At 46.0% G+C, this 20,734-nt stretch overlaps 1 protein-coding gene across 3 annotated transcripts in view; it reads left to right on the forward strand.

The window, feature by feature from the left end:
* The window catches only part of GNAL (G protein subunit alpha L), a 193,066-nt gene that overhangs the window by 166,935 nt on the left and 5,397 nt on the right, over positions 1 to 20,734 (forward strand). For all 3 annotated transcript variants that reach the window (XM_003924858.4, XM_010335582.3, XM_003924856.4), the window contains 6 exons: positions 4,873 to 4,927; positions 5,778 to 5,851; positions 8,272 to 8,330; positions 9,656 to 9,776; positions 13,102 to 13,232; positions 16,284 to 16,351. In XM_003924858.4, the coding sequence (XP_003924907.1) occupies positions 4,873 to 4,927; positions 5,778 to 5,851; positions 8,272 to 8,330; positions 9,656 to 9,776; positions 13,102 to 13,232; positions 16,284 to 16,351 (508 nt within the window). The remainder of the gene's footprint in view (positions 1 to 4,872; positions 4,928 to 5,777; positions 5,852 to 8,271; positions 8,331 to 9,655; positions 9,777 to 13,101; positions 13,233 to 16,283; positions 16,352 to 20,734) is intronic.

Genomic DNA, 20,734 nt, shown 5'->3' on the forward strand with positions numbered 1-20,734 from the left:
ACCATATGAGTAATGTTTTTCCCCACCAGTACGAACTCCTGGTCTCCAGTGATCCTGCTGCCTCAGCCTCCTCAGTATCTGGGATCCATCTGTATTTTTATATCTTGTAGATAAATATCATGAATCAAATTTCATTAACATTGGGAAAAGTTTTCTACTTGACAGATTTCCAATTGTATTTGTTCGCAAAAAACATAATTTTAAATACATGGAAATGTAGTTGGTACTTTTTTTCTCCGATCCAGTAGTTTCATTACAAAGGCATTTAACAGAATAGTTTTCATCTTTTCATGACTCTCCTTGTTCCCTTTTCATGATCAATTCCATGGCCATAAGAATTTTTTGACACCAACAACAGATGGGATGTAAACAGTGAGTTGTTATTTTTGCTAATATCAAACAGATGGGCTATCTAAATGAAAATAAAAACATTTCTGCAAACATGAGTGTCCTCAGCTGTCACAGGAAAAAATTTTTTAAATTAAAGTAAATTTCTTTTTAACCACTTTTTATAGCGTCTGTAATGCAAGAGATTTTTTTCAAATGGTAATTTGGTATAGTTTTGCAACTCTGTATCTAATGTTGGAGTGAATAGTCTGCAAGGGAGATTTTTTTGATCTGCTTAATTTTTCTGCTTAGCATGCAGTGGCATATTTAAGGAGACAATGTTATAACGCTTTAAAATGTAGTCATAGGCGAAATTCTATGTGTGATTTGGAAGACCCCTTTAAAATTCTCTCTACGTATATCGTCATAGAAGGCCCAATTCGAAAAAGTACTTCTGCAACATGCTTGGAAATACGCCAGTTGAAACAAGAATCAAGGCAGAAGGCTGGCAGAACTCTACCACTCTATTCTTTATTCCTTAGAGAGTCTTTCAAAGAATTGGGGGCATATTCACATTTGGGGGTAAATTTTCACATTTTATTTTTGTTGCACAAACTTGAAATGCATGAACCCAGAGTACCATTCAGCATCAGTGACGATTCAGAAGCAGATCTTGGAAATGTTCAATGAGACCTCCCAGGTTTCACTTGGATCTCTGAGAATTAGAGCTAGAAGGACTCTGAATATCTATCTTGGAGGTTGGGGAGAAGAAGACCCACCATCCTCATAGCTGTCAGCACCTCGAAGTCACTGGTCTTTCACACGTGTGGGAAGATGTGCTCATGCGTCCTCTCATCGCTTCTTTCTAGCACTCCAGAGGCATTTTTTGGTTAACCATACTTCGTTCTTTCTACTTAGACTAGCTATTATCATGTGAATACATTCACCCGCCTACCTCCAACCTATGTGCATCCCATTTTAAATTGGTTGCTTCCTAAACTGTAACTATAGTCACAGGCTTCATACTTAATTTTCAGTGTCTTCCAACTCTTTTCATCGGAGCTGATTCGTTTCTATATCCCTTGCTCTGGCCCCTGTCAAAAGTCGTGACCATTTCTGAATAGAATTGTTGTAGCTCACACAGCCTGTGAGGGAAGCAGCCTTCTTACCCAGAAACCCATCTGACAGTCAGGCCCCCATCCAGAGCTCCCTTCCCAAGCCAGCAGAAGCTTTTCTTACCTTCTCATGGATTCCAAGGTCTTTTTGCTCCTTTGTCGCTGGGTGGTCAGGAACTCAGTGTGTCCTTCCATGCTGCTCTTCACCCCTCCAAATTCCAGGCCAGCAACCACCAAGCTAAAATTGCATTATACTTTCCAAACCCGGCCTCAGGCAACAGCAGGGAATTCCTGTCTCCAGCCTCCCGAGTTTCTCCAGCTCCCAGAGGGTCCCTTCCCTTTGTTCCTTCCCCTCTGGAGCCAGCTCCACACCCTTGGCCAACTCACCAACCTACTGGTGGGCAGTAGCACCTCCCAGGGTTTGCAGCACCTATTTAAAAGACACCACTGGCTGATCACGGTCCCTTTGCCCTCTCAATAGCCCTGTCACCTGGGCCATAGCTCTGCAGAGAGCTGGGAGCAGTTGACATTTTTTCTTTTCTTTTTCTTTTTTTATTTATTTATTATTTTTTTTGAGACAGAGTCTTGCTCTGTCGCCAGGCTGGAGTGCAGTGGCATGATCTCGGCCCACTGCAACCTCTACCTCCCGGGTTCAAGCAATTCTCCTGCCTCAGACTCTCAAATAGCTGGGATTACAGGTGCCCACCACTGCACCCAGCTAATTTTTGTACTTTTAGTAGAGACAGGGTTTCACCATGTTAGCCAGGTTGGTCTCGAACTCTTGACCTCAGGTGATCCACCTACCTCAGCCTCCCAAAGTGCTGGGATTAAGGCGTGAGCCACTGCGCCCAACTGACATTCTTTAATAACTCCATACCAGACAATGCAGTCACAGACACCACTTCCATAGCCTGCTTCCCTTGGCTTCCAGGGAAATGACTCCTTCATGACAGTTGAGGTCACAGTTGCCCTCACCGCTTCCTATCCCTGTGAAAGGCTGTCTCAAACACCAGCAGATCCACTCCTATCTTCCTGCCCTGGGGGTGCCAAACCCAGGTTTATGGATGAAGGCTGCCAAAATGTCATCCCATGGCTAGGCCTCAGTTCTGGCCACTAGGGACTGTCTCTGGCTTTCCAAAAGGAAAGAGTTAAGATGGCCAAGGAAATTATGCAGTCTTACTGTCTTTGGCTAAGGGATTCCTAATATGGATCCTTTTTTGCCTCAGTAGGAGAGGAAAAAGAACTTCTCTCTTTCCCATTAGGTTCTATAGCTGAGTGAACTGACAAAGACGGATGAACAGGAGGAAAGCATACATATTTTACTTAATATTTTTACCTGCACATGTGAACTTTCATAAGAAAAATGAAGACCCGAAGAAGCCATTAGGACTGACAGCTTACATACTCTTTTAACAAAAGATGATAAATTTATGGAGAAGCGACAAAGGAGAAAGCTTCAAGTTTCTAGGGGCAGTCATTATTGGGCAGTGACTAATGAAAGACAAAGTTTATTTTGGTGGGTTTGTACAGATCCATTTAGTGGTGAGCTCCCAGTCCCTGGTGATGAGAACATTCTCCTCTTCCTGGTACAGGGCAGGCACGTTTCTCATGGAAAATTTCATGACTGCTTTTTGCGACAGAGCAGGAGGTCAGTCAGCCCTGCATCTGAGGCTTCTCAAGTGCCTTTAGCTGCAATTAGTTAACATGCCAAAGGGCACATTTTGGGGTGGCATTTTGTGTTCTGAACCCTTTCGCCTCCTTCTTGCCTACACTGAGGTTCACAGGGGCCTGCAGAGGAGCTGCTACAGGAGGATGGGGAGATGGGGAGGCAACACCCCTCCACTGCATGAAATGCCCATGGGCACATGGCTGCTGCCTCCACCTACCCAGGGAAGAGCCAGCCAACTGGCATGGCAGGCGGGGAGCTAGTGTGGCCTCCCTGCTCAATCCTCAGTAGCAGGGCCTCCCAGCAATGCCAGTGCCACCAGAGAGCCTGGGCCACCCTGACCCCTCTCTCCCTGTTACTCTCCTTCTTCCTTCCAGAGCCCCTGCTGCCCCTCTGTCTCCAGAATTGTCCCCTGCTCGCCAGTTAACCCATCCCCAGCGCTTGTTGGTTTCTGAGGGACCCAGCCTCTCAGCCCTCACTGGCCACCTGTCCCAGCCTCAGAAGAAGGGGACAGAGGACACTCATTCATTCCAACATATTTACTGGGGCCAGGCCTGCACTAGGTGCTGGGGACTCCCAGGCCGACAAGACAGAGACCTGCCCGGAGGGCCTCACATGTTAGTGGAGGAGACAAATAAGAACAGATCAACCAAGACTCAGTGGGAAACGTGCACCCTGGATAGATGCCTTGGTAAAGCCAGACTGGCGCAGAGAGGGCAGAGGAGGCCTGTGCAGGGTCCACGGTCACCCGGGAAAGGGAGCTCGGTAGCCTCCCAGCCGGAGAGCTAGAGAAATGGTCCAGGAGGGTCATCACCCGAGAGCCGTGCACGACTTTCCTCGGCTCTCGCCCTACCTTGTGTGGGACACAGCGGGTGCCCAGCAGATCTGATACTAACAGGCATCACCAGGTATGCTGGCACACACACATACACACACTCACGCACTCGCTCTGGCACCCTTCACACATAGGCATAGCCTTACACATTCACACTCGCTGTTAACTTCGCTCTTGCACAACACACACTCTCAACACTCAATCACTCTTAAACTTATTCACACAGTCATACACTCACAACTTATGAATCTGATTAGAAACCTACACTAAAGGAACATCGATCACATTCCATGTTTTGTTTACATTGCAGCATATTCTTGTACTCACTTAGCCTTGGAAGGGAGGCTCCATGCTCTCTCCCAATTTCTGAGAAGCCCCTACCCTCAACTCTGTGGCCATGGAGAAGAGAGGGGAGGAAAGACAACAGTTTAAAAAAAAAAAAAGAATGCGGCCAGGCGCGGTGGCTCATGCCTGTAATCTCAGCACTTTGGAAGGCCGAGGCGGGTGAATCACGAGGTCAAGAGATCGAGACCGTCCTGGCCAACATGATGAAACCCGTCTCTACTAAAAATACAAAAAAAATTAGCTGGGCCCGGTGGCACGTGCCTGTGGTCCCAGCTACTCGGGAGGCTGAGGCAGAAGAATCCCTTGAACCCAGGAGGCAGAGGTTGCAGTGAGCCAAGATTACGCCATTGCACTCCAGCCTGGCGACAGAGCAAAACTCCATCTCAAAAAAAAAAAAAAAAAAAAAGAATGCAGACCTCTGTCCCTGGGTCAGGAATGTTGCATTATCTAGGCAGATAGAAATTCAGGAAACAACGTAGGAACTCACCTCGGCTTCTTGGTCTGCACGTCCCATTAATTTCCCCCCAACCCCAGAGGAAAGTGAGCAGAGAACAGGCCTCAACCCTTGCTGGCTTTCTTTGCAGCTTCCTGGAAAGAATCGACAGCGTCAGCTTGGTTGACTATACACCCACAGACCAGGTATGTGGAATTAGGATCCCCCACTACACACCAGAAACTTTTGAGATTTGTTTCCAATATGATTTAATAATTATTTCAAAATGGATTAAGGAAAAATCCTGACGATACCTACTTCTTGCAAATCATTTGTACTGCCCTGTATGTGTGCACGGATTGGTCATCAAACCCTGTGCCTTGCTTCCCTTACTCTAGTGCTGAGTGGTTATTTAAACTGCTCGCATGTAAATGAGTTTATCTGCAGACTAGGAACAGTTCCTCCTGGAACTGTCCTCAGGAAAGCCTAGTCTTTACTTCCTGACTTCTAAACTATGCCCATTCTGTTTACGGCCCCTGGCCTGAGTCCCATATCACAGCGAATTTTCCAGGTGTGACCCAGAGCATCTCCTTTGGGTTGAGTCAGAAAAAAAGCACTCTACCAAATTTTTTTTTTTTTTTTTTTTTTTTTTTTGAGACAGAATCTTGCTCTGTTGCCCAGGCTGGAGTGCAGTAGCAAAATCTTGGCTCACCGCAACCTCCGCCTCCTGGGTTCAAGCGATTCTCCTGCCTCAGCCTTTCAAGTAGCTGGGATTACAGCTAATTTTTGTACTTTTAGTAGAGACAGGTTTTTGCCTTGTAGGCCAGGCTGGTTTCAAACTCCTGACCTCAGATTATCCACCTGCCTCAGACTCCCGAAGTGCCGGGATTATAGGCGTGAGCCACTGCACTAGGCCAATCTGAGTTCTTATTATTTTTTTCCTTTACAGTGGAACAAATTATTTGAAAAATATTGATGATGTATAGTTATACCCGGGCTTTACCTTGAGGAAGAACAGTAATGTAACTCAGCTTGCTTCCCTCTTTTTGCTCCCAGGACCTCCTCAGATGCAGAGTTCTGACATCGGGGATTTTTGAGACACGATTTCAAGTGGACAAAGTAAACTTTCAGTGAGTATGTTGTTAAGAGCCGCATGGCCCAGGGCTAGGGGACCAAGAGCTGAAGGGTTGTGGGGCTTAAGGGGGCTTCATCCCTGAATGTGCATGGGTGCCCTTTCAGGTAAGGGCAGCTGGGGTGAAATTTGAACTCTAGCAAGAGTTGAAGTGTTGATTTTACTGCCTACTTTAAAGTAGAAATGAGGACACCTGAAAGGAAGGCAGTGTTTGCATCTGAGCTGTAGATTTGATTGGCCCTTTTATTAGATCAGGAGACTCATGAAATTTTAATCTTTCAGATGCACAGTCACCGTTTGAGAACTGAAATTAGCCGTGTATGTGTGTCTCTAGCCCATCTCTTGGGTTGCCCAAGTGCAAACTCTACTCTCCAAATGAGCTTACTTTCTTCATTTTTCCACCTCATGATGAGACAGTAATTCTCCCTCCACAAAGCTCTTTTCCATCCTGACAGCTATGACCCTAGTCCTGCTCCATCACTTCCCCCATGCCTAGACTCTCTCTCGGCAGGGCCCTGGCTGGTCTCCTGTCTGCTAGCTTACCCATTCCAGTCGCCCTACTCAGCACCATGAAATGGATCTTCCCACAGCATGGCCTGGATTGTGCTATTCCTCTGCTGAAAAAGGTTCAGGGCTCACTATTGCCTGTGCATCCTATGACCAAGCCCTCCACCTGTGACCTGCCCCACCCCCAGCCCTGCTTTGCCACCTGCCACCTGCCTCACAGGCTGGGTTGCTGTCAGGACCCTTCAGTTCTCCCAGCTCTTCCTGCTACAGCACCTCTGTTCATCTTGTCTCCGAGCCTCAGATCCTGCCTGGGCTAAGCAAACCCCACAAATCTATCAAAGCTTCCGTTAGGACAGGCATAGTGGCTCATGCCTGTAATCTCAGCAGTTCGGGAAGCCAAGGAAGTAGGATTGCTTGAGGCCAGGAGTTCAAGACCAGCTTGGGCAACATAGCAAGAACCTGTCTCTACCAAAACAAAACAAAACAAAACAAACAAAAAAAAGAACTAAAGAGGCTGAGGTGGGAGGATCTGTTAAGCCCAGGAGTTCAAGACTGCAGTGAGCCATGATTATGCCACTGCACTCCAGTCTGGGTGACAGAGTGAGACGGTGTCACTAAAAAAAAAAAAAAAAAAGCATCCAAGCATCCCTCAAATCTCAGCCCATGGTGACCCCTTAGAATTCCCATTGCATCTACTATGCAGCCCTTGATGGTCTACTGCCCTATACCTTTCCTAGTCCCCTTCGGCATGTAGGAAGAGGAACCTCACCCCTAAGGTCTTTTAGAATAAGAGTTTCATGAGTTTCATTGTGTTCTGAGACTCCCACAGTGCCCAGCGCTCTCCCCAGTTCACAGGTGACAGGCACCTACTTCCAGATTTCCCAAGAACCCTTCACATGGCCACTGTCAGGCTGGATAGAAGCCAGCTACATCACTCTCTGCTGTGAGGCACACAGTGCAGTATAGCGTTGGCGTGACTTTTCATCAAGTACCTCAGCATGCCCCACGTGTGCTAATGCAAAGTGTACAGATTGAATTCTAGTAGGATCAGCAGCATACCCGCCCAGGACAAAAAAAATCTAGCCTGTGTAGTCAGTCCTAAGGCACATGTACAATGTTCAGGGAAGGGAGAAATCTCAGAGCCAGGAATGCCTGTGAAGGTTGGAAAGATCCAGCTGAATCTGGGTAGGTAGAGAAACTCTCCCAGGGAGAAATGGCTTAGGCCACAGGGTGCGCTGAGTAGGGGCTGTGAGAAGAGGGGCCTGGGCCTGGCCTGATGAAGTGCAGGATGTAGCTGAGAAACTCTGAGAGAACTGGCTGAGGTCACCTTGGCTGGGCAAGACCAGGGAGTGACTCAGGCTGGGCAGAGAAGCCTGAACTAAATCGGGGCAGTGACAAAGACCTAGTGCAGGTCATCAGGCAGAGGCGGCTAGAGACAAGACGCATGCAGTGTCGACAGATCAGCAAGGAGCCTTTCTCAATTCTCCAGGGGAGTGGGGACACTCCAGCTTACAGTGTCCTGAGAGCTGGAATAAATCATAAGAAGAATCTGCCCTGGGCAGGGACTTAGCTTATACTCAGAGAGGCCTAGCATTACTGAGCTAGTAACTACTGCATTTATTAAAGACCCACTGTGTGACCTCAGACATTGCCGGCTGCTGTCTGCTTGATCTCTCACCCCTGTAGCCCCACTGTGGGGTGACAGAGGAGGGACAGTGGCTGAGAGAGGTGGAGCCACTTGTAGTCCAGGATCACACAGAGAGTGACGGTGCAGGCCAGACAGTGACCCGAGCCTGACTCAGACCCACATGTGATCGCTGGAACCTGCTGATAATAAAGGAGGAAAGCAAGCATGTGTGCCATTGTCCCCTGCTTCCCTCAAGTAATTGTGTTCCTCTTGCTCTTCCACAGCATGTTTGATGTTGGTGGCCAGAGGGATGAGAGGAGAAAATGGATCCAGTGCTTTAACGGTGATTTTTATGCTCTCTCAAGAAAATGGGGATGACACTTGGCACTGCTGTGCTTAACTATTTTTGAATTAGATAATCTCTAATCTAATTAGTATGTAAAGTATAGCATTTTATAGATTATTATGAAGCTCCTTTCTTAGATACTAATCTCATATTTAAAAAGCATTTAAGGGCCGGGCACAGTGTGGCTCACGCCTGTAATTCCAGCAATTTGAGAGGCTGAGGAAGGCAGATCACCTGAAGTCAGGAGTTCAAGACCAGCCTGGCCAACATGGTGAAACCCCGGCTCTATTAAAAATACAAAAATTGGGCCGGGCACGGTGGCTCATGCCTGTAATCCCAGAACTTTGGGAGGCCGAGGCGGGTGGATCACGAGGTCAAGAGATCGAGACCATCCTGGTCAGCATGGTGAAACCCTGTCTCTACTAAAAATACAAAAATGGTGGCGCATGCCTGTAGTCCCAGCTACTTGGGAGGCTGAGGCAGGAGAATTGCTGAACCCAGGAGGCAGAGGTTGCGGTGAGCTGAGATTGCGCCATTGCACTCCAGCCTGGGTAACGAGCGAAACTCCGTCTCAAAAAAAAAAAAAAAAAATTGCCACGCACATTGGCTCACACCTGTAATCCTGTTTGAAAGCACTTTGGGAGGCCAAGGCAGGTGGATCATGAGGTCAGGAGTTTGAGACAGCCTGCCAATATAGTGAAACCCTGTCTCTACTAAAAATACAAAAATTAGCTGGGCATGGTGCACCCCTGTAGTCCCAGCTACTCAGGAGGCTGAGGCAGAAGAATCCGTTGAACCTGGGAGGAGGAAGTTGCGGTGAGCCAAAATCACGCCACTGTACTCTAGCCTGGGCAACAGAGCAAGACTCTGTCTCAGAAAAAAAAAAAAAAAAAAAAAAAAAAAAAAAAAATGCCAGATGTGTGATGATGAGCCTGTAATCCTAGCTACTGGGGAGGCTGAGGCAGGCTCATGCAACCACACCCAGCTAATTTGCAACCCAGGAGTTGGAGGTTGCAGTGAGCCGAGATCATGCCATTGCACTCCAGCCTGGGAGACAAGAGTGAAACTCCATGTCCAAAAAAAAAAAAGCATTTAAGCATCCCAAATTTACATGTATCTTTTGGGGTAGGCTCTTCATCAGTACATTACTGAAACAAGTGATATGCATGGTGCACATCCAGGCTATTCTGTGACTGAATAGTCCTATCATTGAATGAATGTTTTGAGGAACTGAGTAGCTGCTGGGTGTGTACTTTCGTGTAACTCCACAGGGAGGATTTCTACCTGAGATGCTTTCCTTTTTCTCTTTTCCCCCCACCAAGATGTCACAGCTATCATCTACGTCGCAGCCTGCAGTAGCTACAACATGGTGATTCGAGAAGATAACAACACCAACCGGCTAAGAGAGTCCCTCGATCTTTTTGAAAGCATCTGGAACAACAGGTGATAAAAATAACAAATTCAGTCTCACTACTGATTGCAAATTTTCTTTTGTTAAAAATATGCTCAGGCCAGGCATTGTGGCTCACACCTGTAATCTCAACACTGGGAGGCTGAGGCAAGGTGGGTCACTTGAGCCCAGGAGTTGGAAACCAGCCTGGACAGCATGAAGAAACCTTGTCTCTACAAAAAATACAAAAATTAGCCAGGCGTGGTGGTACACACCTGTCCCAGTTACTCAGGAGCTTGAGGTAGGAGGATCGCTTGAGCCCAGGAGGTGAGGGTTGCAATGAGCTGAGATCACACGACTGCACTCCTGCCTGGGCAACAGAGCAAGACCCTGTCTCAAAACACACAAACACACAGACAGACAGACACACACACACACACACACACACACACACATTCTCTCTCTCTCTCTCTCTCTCTCTCTCTCTCCTGATAAATCCAGAACCATAAGAAGTATCTCTTTTGGTTCATCTATTGTACAGACATACTTAAAACGTGGAGTGTTCTTTGATGAAGTTCTGATGCTTGCTTTGTCAAGAAAATTTAAATCTCCGTTTTGAAAGCATAAGATTACATTCGGCCTACCATATCTTCAGGTTCCACATCTGTGGATTCAACCAACCACAGATTGAAAACATTCAAAAATAAATTTAAGATAGCAATACAACAACAACAAAAAATGCAGAATTGCCAGGCACAGTGGCCTACCTCTGTAATCCCAGCATTTGGGGAGGCTGAGACAGAGGAATTGCTTGAGCTCAGGAGTTTGAGACCAGCCTAGGCAACATTTTGAAACGCCATCTCTACAAAAATACAAAAATTAGGTATGGCAGTACACACTTGTAGTCCCAGTACTTGGAAAGCTGAAGCAGGAGGATCACTTGAGCCCAGGAGGCGGAGATTACAGTGAGCCAGATTGCATCACTGCACTTCAGTCTGAGCGACAGAGGGAGACTCTGTCTCAAAAAAATTAATTAATTAATTAATTAATTAAAAAATCTAGCAAAGAAAAAATTAGACTAAAAAATAAGAATACAAATAACAAACACTACAGTATAACAAGTACTTACCCAGCTTTTACATTTGTGATAGGTACTGTAGGTAATGAGGAGATGATTTAAGTGTATGGGAGAATGTGCTCGGGTTATATGCAAATACTACACCATTTCCTGAAAGGGAGCCTCCTCAGATTTTGATATTCACAGGGAGTCCTAGACCAATCCCCCATGGGTATCAAGGGATGACCCTATAGCTAGGGTTCAAAATAGGTTTTGTTTGGTTTTTAGAATTTAGGAAGTACCAATTTAGGGGCTGGGCACAGTGGCTCACTCCTGTAATCCCAGAGCTTTGGGAGGCTGAGGCAGGTGGGTCACCTGAGGTAAGGAGTTTGAGACCAACCTGGCCAAAATGGTGAAACCCGTGTCCGCTAAAAATAAAAAATTAGCTGGGTATGGTGGTGGGCACCTGTAATCCCAGCTACTTGGGAGGCTGAGGCAGGAGAATCGCTTGAACCTGGGAGGTGGAGGTTGCAGTGAGCTGAAATTGTACCACTGCACTCTAGCCTGTGCAACAGAGTGAGACTCTGTCTCAAAAAATCAATTTTTTAAATTTAAAAAATAAATAAATAAAAATACCATTTTAGGACGTCCACTAATAACTAGATGACCTCTAAGATCCCTTACAGCTCACAGTCACCGCATTCATGTTTGAAACTACTAGTGTCGCAAAGTGGCAGAAGAGATTATTTCAGACAGGAATATTTAGCGTGCACACACACACAATAAATACATATATAGTTAGAAATCAAAAGTTTCTTCTCAAATATTTAGGAGGAAATATTACCAAGGAGGATAAGAAACATAAATTTATCTTGCAAAAGTTTTGGATTATCAGAAAAGTGTCTTTCTATCAAATATTCAACAATTATCCTCCAATTTGTGGATTAAGACACTTAATGGGAAAGAAACAGGGTCAGGAAATACCTGGTATACAGGAGAATACTATAGAGTTATTTTCGATTTATTTATATACACTATTTGTATAAGCAGGAAAATGACCACAATATTCTTATATGAAAAAGCAGATTTTGAAATATTGTGATCTTGTTTTTATAAATATATGTGAGGGCAGAAAAAAACTTGGGCATAAAAACATAAAACTTCTATAGTAATTGTTTCCAGGTATAATTACGTTTGATTTTTTTCTGCATGTTTTTCTATAATTTAAGACTTATTTTTACAAAGATTATATATTTTATTACTAGAAGAAGCAGGTAAGCTATTTCCATTTGAGGGGAAAAGAGATTGTGGAGTTTTTTTGTTTTTTGTTTTGTTTTTTTGAGATGGAGCCTCGCTCTGTCCCCTAGGCTGGAGTGCAGTGGCACTATCTCGGCAACCTCCATCTCCCCAGTTCCAGCGATTCTCCAGCCTCAGACTCCTGAGTAGCTGGGATTATAGGTGTGTGCCACCACGCCCAGCAAGATTTTATATTTTTAGTAAAGATGTGGTTTCACCACGCTGGTCAGGCTGGTCTTGAGCTCCGAACCTCATGATCCAGCCACCTTGGCCTCCTAAAGTGCTGGGATTACAGGCATGAGCCACCACACCCAGCCAGATTGTGTTTTAATTGATAGTAATATTCCAATAGACTAATAAATTAGCTTGATTCCTTTGAAGTGACAGAGGCGGAAGAACCAAGCCAGCTGCAAGTTAAGCTCTGTGTTATTAGCTAATGAGTCATAGAGTATTTTGTTGTTATTAACACTTTCACTTCTAGTGTGAGTTTTCTGACCTTTATTGGCAAATTACACCAAGAGAATCCAAGTGAACTCATTACGTAAGTAAATCTTAGCTTTGGTTCCAATAAATTTATATCCCCTGTGGCATTGAGTTAGAAAGTGCATAACTGCAGATTGAGTAGCCCTTCTCTGAAACACTTGGGACCAAAAGTGTTTCAGATTACTGATTTTTTTTGATTTTGGAATAGTTGAATTATTCTTACTAGTCTAGCATCCCTAATATGAACATCCAAAGTGTGAAATGCTCCAACAAGCATTTCCTTTGAGGATCATGTCAGTGCTGAAAAAGTTTCGGATTTTGAAGCATTTCGGATTTTGTGTTTTCGGATTAGGGATGCTCAGCCTGTACCTGTGAGTGTTTGTCATTGTTTACAGATGGAATGAGGATAGTGTGTTGAATTTTCTTGAATCCTATACATTTTAAGGAAGATGATGGTATTCTTTTAATTTAGCAACTTCTGTGTTAGAGCACTTTCATATACTAGTGTATGTGAAATTTGTATATTTATTTCTCTTTTTTAGGTGGTTACGGACCATTTCTATCATCTTGTTCTTGAACAAACAAGATATGCTGGCAGAAAAAGTCTTGGCAGGGAAATCAAAAATTGAAGACTATTTCCCAGAATATGCAAATTATACTGTTCCTGAAGATGGTAAGATTTCAGAACACATTCTTATGATTGAGAAATAAAATTGTTTTAATAGTCCTGTAACTCTAATTCAGATACTTCTGATGAATCTAAGAAATTCACTTAATTTAAATCAATTCTCTTTCTACTGCCCATATCCTACAGTACTAGAGTGTTAAAATGTCCTATTTAAAGCCGGGCACGGTGGCTCAAGCCTGTAATCCCAGCACTTTGGGAGGCCAAGGCGGGTGGATCACGAGGTCAAGAGATTGAGACCATCCTGGTCAACATGGTGAAACCCCATCTCTACTAAAAAAATACAAAAGATTAGCTGGGCATGGTGGCGCGTGCCTGTAATCCCAGCTACTCAGGAGGCTGAGGCAGGAGAATTGCCTGAACCCAGGAGGCGGAGGTTGCGGTGAGCCGAGATCGTGCCATTGCACTCCAGCCTGGGTAACAAGAGCGAAACTCCGTCTCAAAAAAAAAAAGAAAAAGAAAAAAGAAAAGAAAATATCCTATTTAAGATCCTGTCTGTAAATGTTTCCGAGTTTGACTTTCCATTGAAACTGTGCAGCAGAAGAAGGAGCCATTTTGGGGTGTGACTGTGTCATGCTGGTATAAACTCTCCCTCTAGTGCCTTTGACTGGGTGTGACATGACGGGGGCCTTTGTTAGTCCCTGATACAGATCTTCTTGCTTCACCCTGAGATGATCCTGCATGAGAGTCTGAGAGAGGAGAAATCACATGTTCAAGGCCACATGGGTAGAACCACACAGGCAAGGCAGTCTGCACACCCTTTGTCCCCAAGCCCGTGCTGGCAGCAGCTGTGCTTACCTGCTCCCGTCTCCAGCCTTGCTGTGGCTGCGGCCTTGGGAATTTCCAGCCGGGCCAGCACCATCCTAGGCGACCTGAGACTGAGGGGTTTCCGGGGCACAGGACTGGCAGTGCCAAAGCCAGGAAGGTAAACCAGGCGGAGTTGGTCACTCCGTTTCCACTTGCTTACACTTCAGTTTCCAGTGAACACCAGGTCTACCAGAGGCTCATAGGAGTGATGTAAGGCGAAATCACACCGCTTCTTACCTCTTGAATTCAAAACTAGATAACAGAGAATAAAAGATACTTTCCTGGAAAATATAGTTAAGATTTGGAAAATTTATTTTTTATCCTCAATGAAGAGGGAAAAGAAAACTTGCATTTGTCATTAAATTGTCTTGCTCCTTGCGGTCAACGTTCTTTTCTCCCTCAGGGGAGAGGCATTATCTAAGTACATTCGTGGGAAAATCCTGACCTGTGTGGGGCCTTCCAATAAAATCCTGCTACTGTCACCTGTGTCAGAAAGACCTGAAAAAAAATCCTACTGCTAGATATTTCCTTAATAGGACTTTGGAAATGGGCTTGAGCGCCAGCTCTGCCTGTGGTCTCACCAGACCTGGCTGCTTTCACGAGCGGTGCAGCCCCCACACTTGCCAGGGTGTCAGTCAGCGCAAGGTCCAGGCTCTTCCTGAGGCCAGATCAAGCGGAAATCTCACTGCAGCTCATCACCATCTGGCTCTACCTGCAACCCGGTGATGTGCTTTGCAGGACTGAGGCCGGGTGCTTCTTGCCACAGAGCAATGGCTTCTGCTGTGCATTCTGTGGCTGGCATTGCCAATCTCCCAGCAAGCTGGGTCTTTCATTCTCCTGCTAACCACGTCCTGCCACTTCCTGTCACTCAGCTCAGGCAGTGGCTCTGAGGGGCGCTCCCACAGTGTCCACCTCTCCATGCCATTCCCTGTTTCCCTCCTCATAGCTGTGATCCTGGCCTTCACTCCCCTCATCTCAGCAGCTGCCACAGCTTCCTGCCTGACCTCCTGTAGCTGGTCACTCACCTTTCCAGAACATTCTGTGAACTTCTACCAAAGTCACCCTTCTGAGACACAACCTTACCCACTTAGGGGCGCCAAGGAGAAGCACCACCACTGGCTGATGGCTGAGGCCGCCTGTCCAGCCGGGGGTGCTGAAGGGCTTTCGTCCAAGGGCTGAGAGGACCCTGGCTTGCTGCCTTAGTGCCAGGCCCAGTGACTACTCTTCACCCAGCAATATGTGTCATCTCCATCTGTGCCCTGCCTCTCCCAAGAGACTCAACCATCCCTGAGCATCTGTAGCACCTGCTGGAACCCACCATCAACTCCAACATCCTCAACTCTCACTTAATAATAAAAGGGAACGAACTGTTGGTCCATGTGACGGCATGGGTGAAACGCACAGTAATTATGCTGAAAGAATCAAAGCAAAAACTACATGCCATGTGAATGCATTTGCGTAAATGTCTAGAAAGTGCAGACTTACGCAGGATGACGGGCGCATTGGTGGTTGCCTGGGGAAGGAGGGCTGCAGAGGGGATGCAGACACTGGGGGAGGGGCTGGCTGAGCTCATTGTTTCCATCGTAATGATGCTGGCATGGCAACACACAAGCCAGAACTCCTCAGACAGGCCGGACGCAGTGGCTCACGCCTGTAATCTCAGCACTTTGGGAGGCCTAGGCATGCGGATTACCCGAGGTCAGGAGTTGAAGACCAGCCTGGCCAACATGGTGAAACCCCGTCTCTACTAAAAATGCAAAAATTAGCCAGGTGTGGTGGCTGGCACCTATAATCCCAGCTACTTGGGAGGCTGAGGCAGAATAGCTTGAACCTGGGAGGTAGAGATTGCAGTTAGCCGAGATCACGCCACTGCACTCCAGCCTGGGTGACAGAGTAAGACTCCATCTCCAAAAAATAAGAAAAGAAAAGGAAATTACATGTTTGTTTTTGCCTTGCTGTACACGTACATTATTTCAATGCTCTGAATATATAGCAATCCTGAAATTCCTTCCGTGTTTGCATAGAAGGAATTTCAGGATTGCTGTATATTAAAAGCATAATTTAACGCTGTGAATATACAACAAACACTGTTATGTATGTTATATGTTAATTTAAAATTCATAATTTAATGCTGTGAATATACAGCAAACACTGAAATTTCTTCTTTGCTTTCGTAGAGTTGTATCTTTGTTTCATGTTGCTTAAATAAAGTTCCATTTGTAATTTCTACAGCAACACCAGATGCTGGAGAAGATCCCAAAGTTACAAGAGCCAAGTTCTTTATCCGGGACCTGTTTTTGGTAAGCAATTTTGTTCACCTTTGTTTTAATACCTACATTCTTAATCTTTTGTTTTTTGCAATATGCAAATTACTTACTCTTTGATGCTCTCATTTAATCTTCCTTAACATTATAAGAGTGAGAAAGGGTATGTTACTTTCATTTCACAGCTGAGCACACTGAGGTTCAGAGAGGTTAGATTTCTTTTTTTTTTTTTGAGATGGAGTTTCACTCTAGTTACCCAGGCTGGAGTGCAATGGCGCGATCTCGGCTCACTGCAACCTCCGCCTCCTGGGTTCAGGCAATTCTCCTGCCTCAGCCTCCTGAGTAGCTGGGATTACAGGCATGCGCCACCATGCCCAGCTATTTTTTTTGTATTTTTAGTAGAGACGGGGTTTCACCATGTTGACCAGGATGGTCTCGATCTTTTGGCCTCGTGATCCACCCGCCTCGGCCTCCCAAAGTGCTGGGATTACAGGCTTGAGCCACCGCGCCCGGCCGAGAGGTTAGATTTCTTACCCAAGGTTACACAGCTTCCAAGTAGCAGAGCCTGGATGAGAACACAGTGCCCTGCGGAATGGCACTTAGACAGGATATAGTTCATTCACTTGTTATATTTTCCAAAAAGGACAGCGTCCTTCAGCAGAGTCTAAGCATCCATCCTCTTCCTCCATCCAAAAGCACTAACAGTTTATGGTTTATGTAAAAATGGATGTGCTAAAATTCAGATATTTACTCTTTTGTCTTTGGCTTTTTATTTTGAGATTATTTCAAACTCACATACAAGGCAGAAGATTTGTACAAATAACTCCCATATACTCAGGCTGGGTGTGGTGGCTCACACCTGTAATCCCAGCACTTTGGGAGGCTGAGGCAGGTGGATCACCTGAGGTCAGACCAGCCTGGCCAACATGGTGAAACCCCGACTCTACTAACAATACAAAAAATTAGCTGGGCATGGTGGCACACGCCTGTAGTCCCAGCTACTCCGAAGGCTGAGGCAGGAGAATCGCTTAAACCCAGGAGGCAGAGGTTGCAGTAAGCCAAGATGGCACCACTGCACTCCAGCCTGGACGACAGAGCAAGATTCTTTCTCAGAAGAAGAAGAAAAAAAACTCCCATATACTCTTTACCCAAATTGACCAGTTGGCAAAAATTTGCCACATGTGCTTTATCGATCTATACATTTTTCTTTGAAATAACCTATAGTATATAGCTACCTGTGAGTGTTTACTCGCTTCAAACTATTACATGCCAAGGCATTCCTAAGGGCATGTTGCCAGTAGTACTCCAGGTTCACTTAACACATGTGGACAAGGTCTTAGCCCGGGTAGCCCTAGGGCCGATCCTCAGCTGTGGGGGCTTTCCACAGAGTCCGACACTCCAGCCTGGCCTTTCAGCACCGTCTTCCCACCATACCCCTGTGGGATGACTCCTGAATCCTACAGTAAGTTAGAAAGTAACAATGATGAGAAATCAAGGCCCCAGAATGAGTTCAGAGAAACCAGCGTTCCCCTAGAAGTGCGTAACAGTAAGTGCATGGCAGCACTGGGAAAGCTTCTGCAGCTGGATAGATCTGGGACATGCTGTGTTAAATACAGCAAGAGAGGGTCCTCTGCCTCTCTCTGAGTGGGCCAGATTCTCAGAGCCTTTACTTAAGGCCAGTGAATGTGCATTGCAAATCTCTTCAATAAGGGAATTTAGTTTGTAATAGATCAAGGGATCCCTTTTTTTTTTTTTTTGAGACGGAGTTTCAGTCTTGTTACCCAGGCTGGAGTGCAATGGCGCGATCTCGGCTCACCGCAACCTCCGCCTCCTGGGTTCAGGCAATTCTCCTGCCTCAGCCTCCTCAGTAGCTGGGATTACAGGCACGCGCCACCATGCCCAGCTAATTTTTTGTATTTTTAGTAGAGACGGGGTTTCACTATGTTCACCAGGATGGTCTCGATCTCTCGAGCTCGTGATCCACCCGCCTCGGCCTCCCAAAGTGCTAGGATTACAGGCTTGAGCCACCGTGCCCGGCCAAGGGATCCCTTTTTTAAGGAGCATCTTGTAAAACTATAACATATAAAGACACACAGAATGGTATTCTAATGAGAACTTTTTTTTTTTTTGTATGGAGGCTGGAGTTCAGTGGCGTGATCTCGGCTCACTGCAACCTCAGCCTCCCAAGTTCATGTGATTCTCCTGCCTCAGCCTCCTGAGTAACTGGGATTACAGGTGCACAGCACCACACCCAGCTAATTTTTGTATTTTTAGTAGAGACGGGTTTCACCATGTTGGTCAGGACTGGTCTCGAACTCCTGACCTCGTGATCTGCCTGCCTCAGCCTCCCAAAGCACTGGGATAACAGGTGTGAGCCACTCGCTGGGCTGAGAACTAAATGTTAATTAAGCATGCATATGTTCACTTAAATGAAGATTAGAAACATCTAGTCTGGATGTGGTTGCTCATACATGTAATCCCAACAATTTGGGAGGCCAAGACAGGTGGATCACCTGAGGCCAGAAATTCAACATCAGCCTAGTTAACATCGACAAAAAATTTTAAAACTTACCTGGCTATGGTGGCATAGGCCCACCTACTCAGGAGGCTGAGGTGGGATGATCTCTTGAGCCCAGGAATTTGAAGTGGCAGTGAGCTATGATTGTGCCACTGCACTCCAGCCTGGGTGACAGAGCACCACTCCATCTCAAAACAAAAACAAAAACAAAACTATCTGAAGCAACAACCTTTGTAATGACTCCATTCCCTTTATTTTAAGGCTCTAGGCAGGGACAAATAGTCACACTATTACAGAAGAAAGCCATTTTTTGTTTGTTTGTTTGTTTGTTTGTTTGGGACATTGCCTCCCACTGTCACCTAGGCTGCCTGGAGTCCAGTGGCAGGATCATAGCTCACTGCAGCCTCCAACTCCTGGGATCAAGCAGTCCTCCTGCCTCAGTCTCCTAAGTAGCTGGAACTACAGGCACACACCACCACACCTGGTTAATTTAAAATTTTATAGAGATAGAGACTTGCTATGTTAGAGACTATAATAGAGACTATGCCCAGGCTGGTCTCGAACTCCTGGCCTCAAGTGAGCCTTCTGCCTCCACCTCCCAAAGTGCTGGGATTACATGTATGAGCCACTGCACCCAGCCAAAAGCCCATTTTTCACTCATTCACTACATATTTACTGTGTGTGTGCCAAATACCTCACCTGGTACTTTAGGAATAAAAAGATGTATAACCTACTCATTTCAGTGTCCATAAGTTTTTTTTGTTTGTTTTTTGTTTTTAATGCTCAAAAGAAGCCTGACTATTGCTAAAAATAAGACTATGCCACTGGGAGGAGTTTCATACCTCATGACATCTTCAGGATACCCTTTCTGCGGTCTAAGCGGCTGGTTTTTTTGTTTGTTTGTTTGTTTGTTTGTTTTTGAGACTGAGTTTCGCTCTTGTTGCCCAGGCTGGAGTGCAGTGGCGCGATCTCGGCTCACCACAACCTCCGCCTCCCAGGTTCAACCTATTCTCCTGCCTCAGCCTCCAGAGTAGCTGGGATTACAGACATGCTCCACCATGCCTGGCTAATTTTGTATTTTTAGTAGAGACAGGGTTTCTCCATGTTGGTCAGGGTGGTCTCGAACTGCAGACCTCAGGTGATCCGCTCACCTTAGCCTCCCAAAGTGCTGGGATTACAGATGTGAGCCACCGTGCCTGGCCACAAGCAGCTATCTAAAGGCTGTTTCATGGGATGCCTTGTAGAAAAAGGAGCAGAGGGGATGAGGAGGAGGCCCAGGGATTCCTGTGGTACAAAAAAAAGAAGGCGAGCTTCCTAGGACCTCTGTCTAAATTGACCCAGGTTGCCATAACAAAGTGCCCCAGAGGCTGAGTGGCTTAAACAGCAGAAATGTATTTCTCACAGCCCTGGAGGCTGGAAGTCTGAAATCAAGGTGTGGGCAGAGTTGGTGCAGCGCCACCTTCTCCCTGTGTGTCACGGGGTCTTCCCTCTGCACCTGACTGCATCCTCCTGCTTTCCTATTCTCATAAGGACACCAGTCATATTGCATTAGGGCCCACCCTAAAGACCTCATTTTATCTTAATTGCCTCTTTAAAGGCCTTATCTCCAAATATAGTTACATCAGAGATGTGGGGAGTCAGGGATTCCACATAACTTTAGGGAACACAGATTGGTCCGTAACAGCCTCTCCCCACACCCACTGCACTTAGCTTCACAATGCACATGAGCACATCGCTAAGTTATCCCCACAAACCATGACTCACAATGTCTAATGCTGTTTCCCAGGTACTTGACAACTGAGCACTTGTCTCCCAAAAGGCTATGAACCTTCCCCTGATAACCAGGGGACATCCTGCTTAGCAGATGTTAACCTGGCCCTGTGTGGAGGCAGCCATGGGGT

Source organism: Saimiri boliviensis, chromosome 13 (genome assembly GCF_048565385.1).
Source record: "Saimiri boliviensis isolate mSaiBol1 chromosome 13, mSaiBol1.pri, whole genome shotgun sequence".
NCBI classification, from domain to species: Eukaryota; Metazoa; Chordata; class Mammalia; order Primates; family Cebidae; genus Saimiri; species Saimiri boliviensis.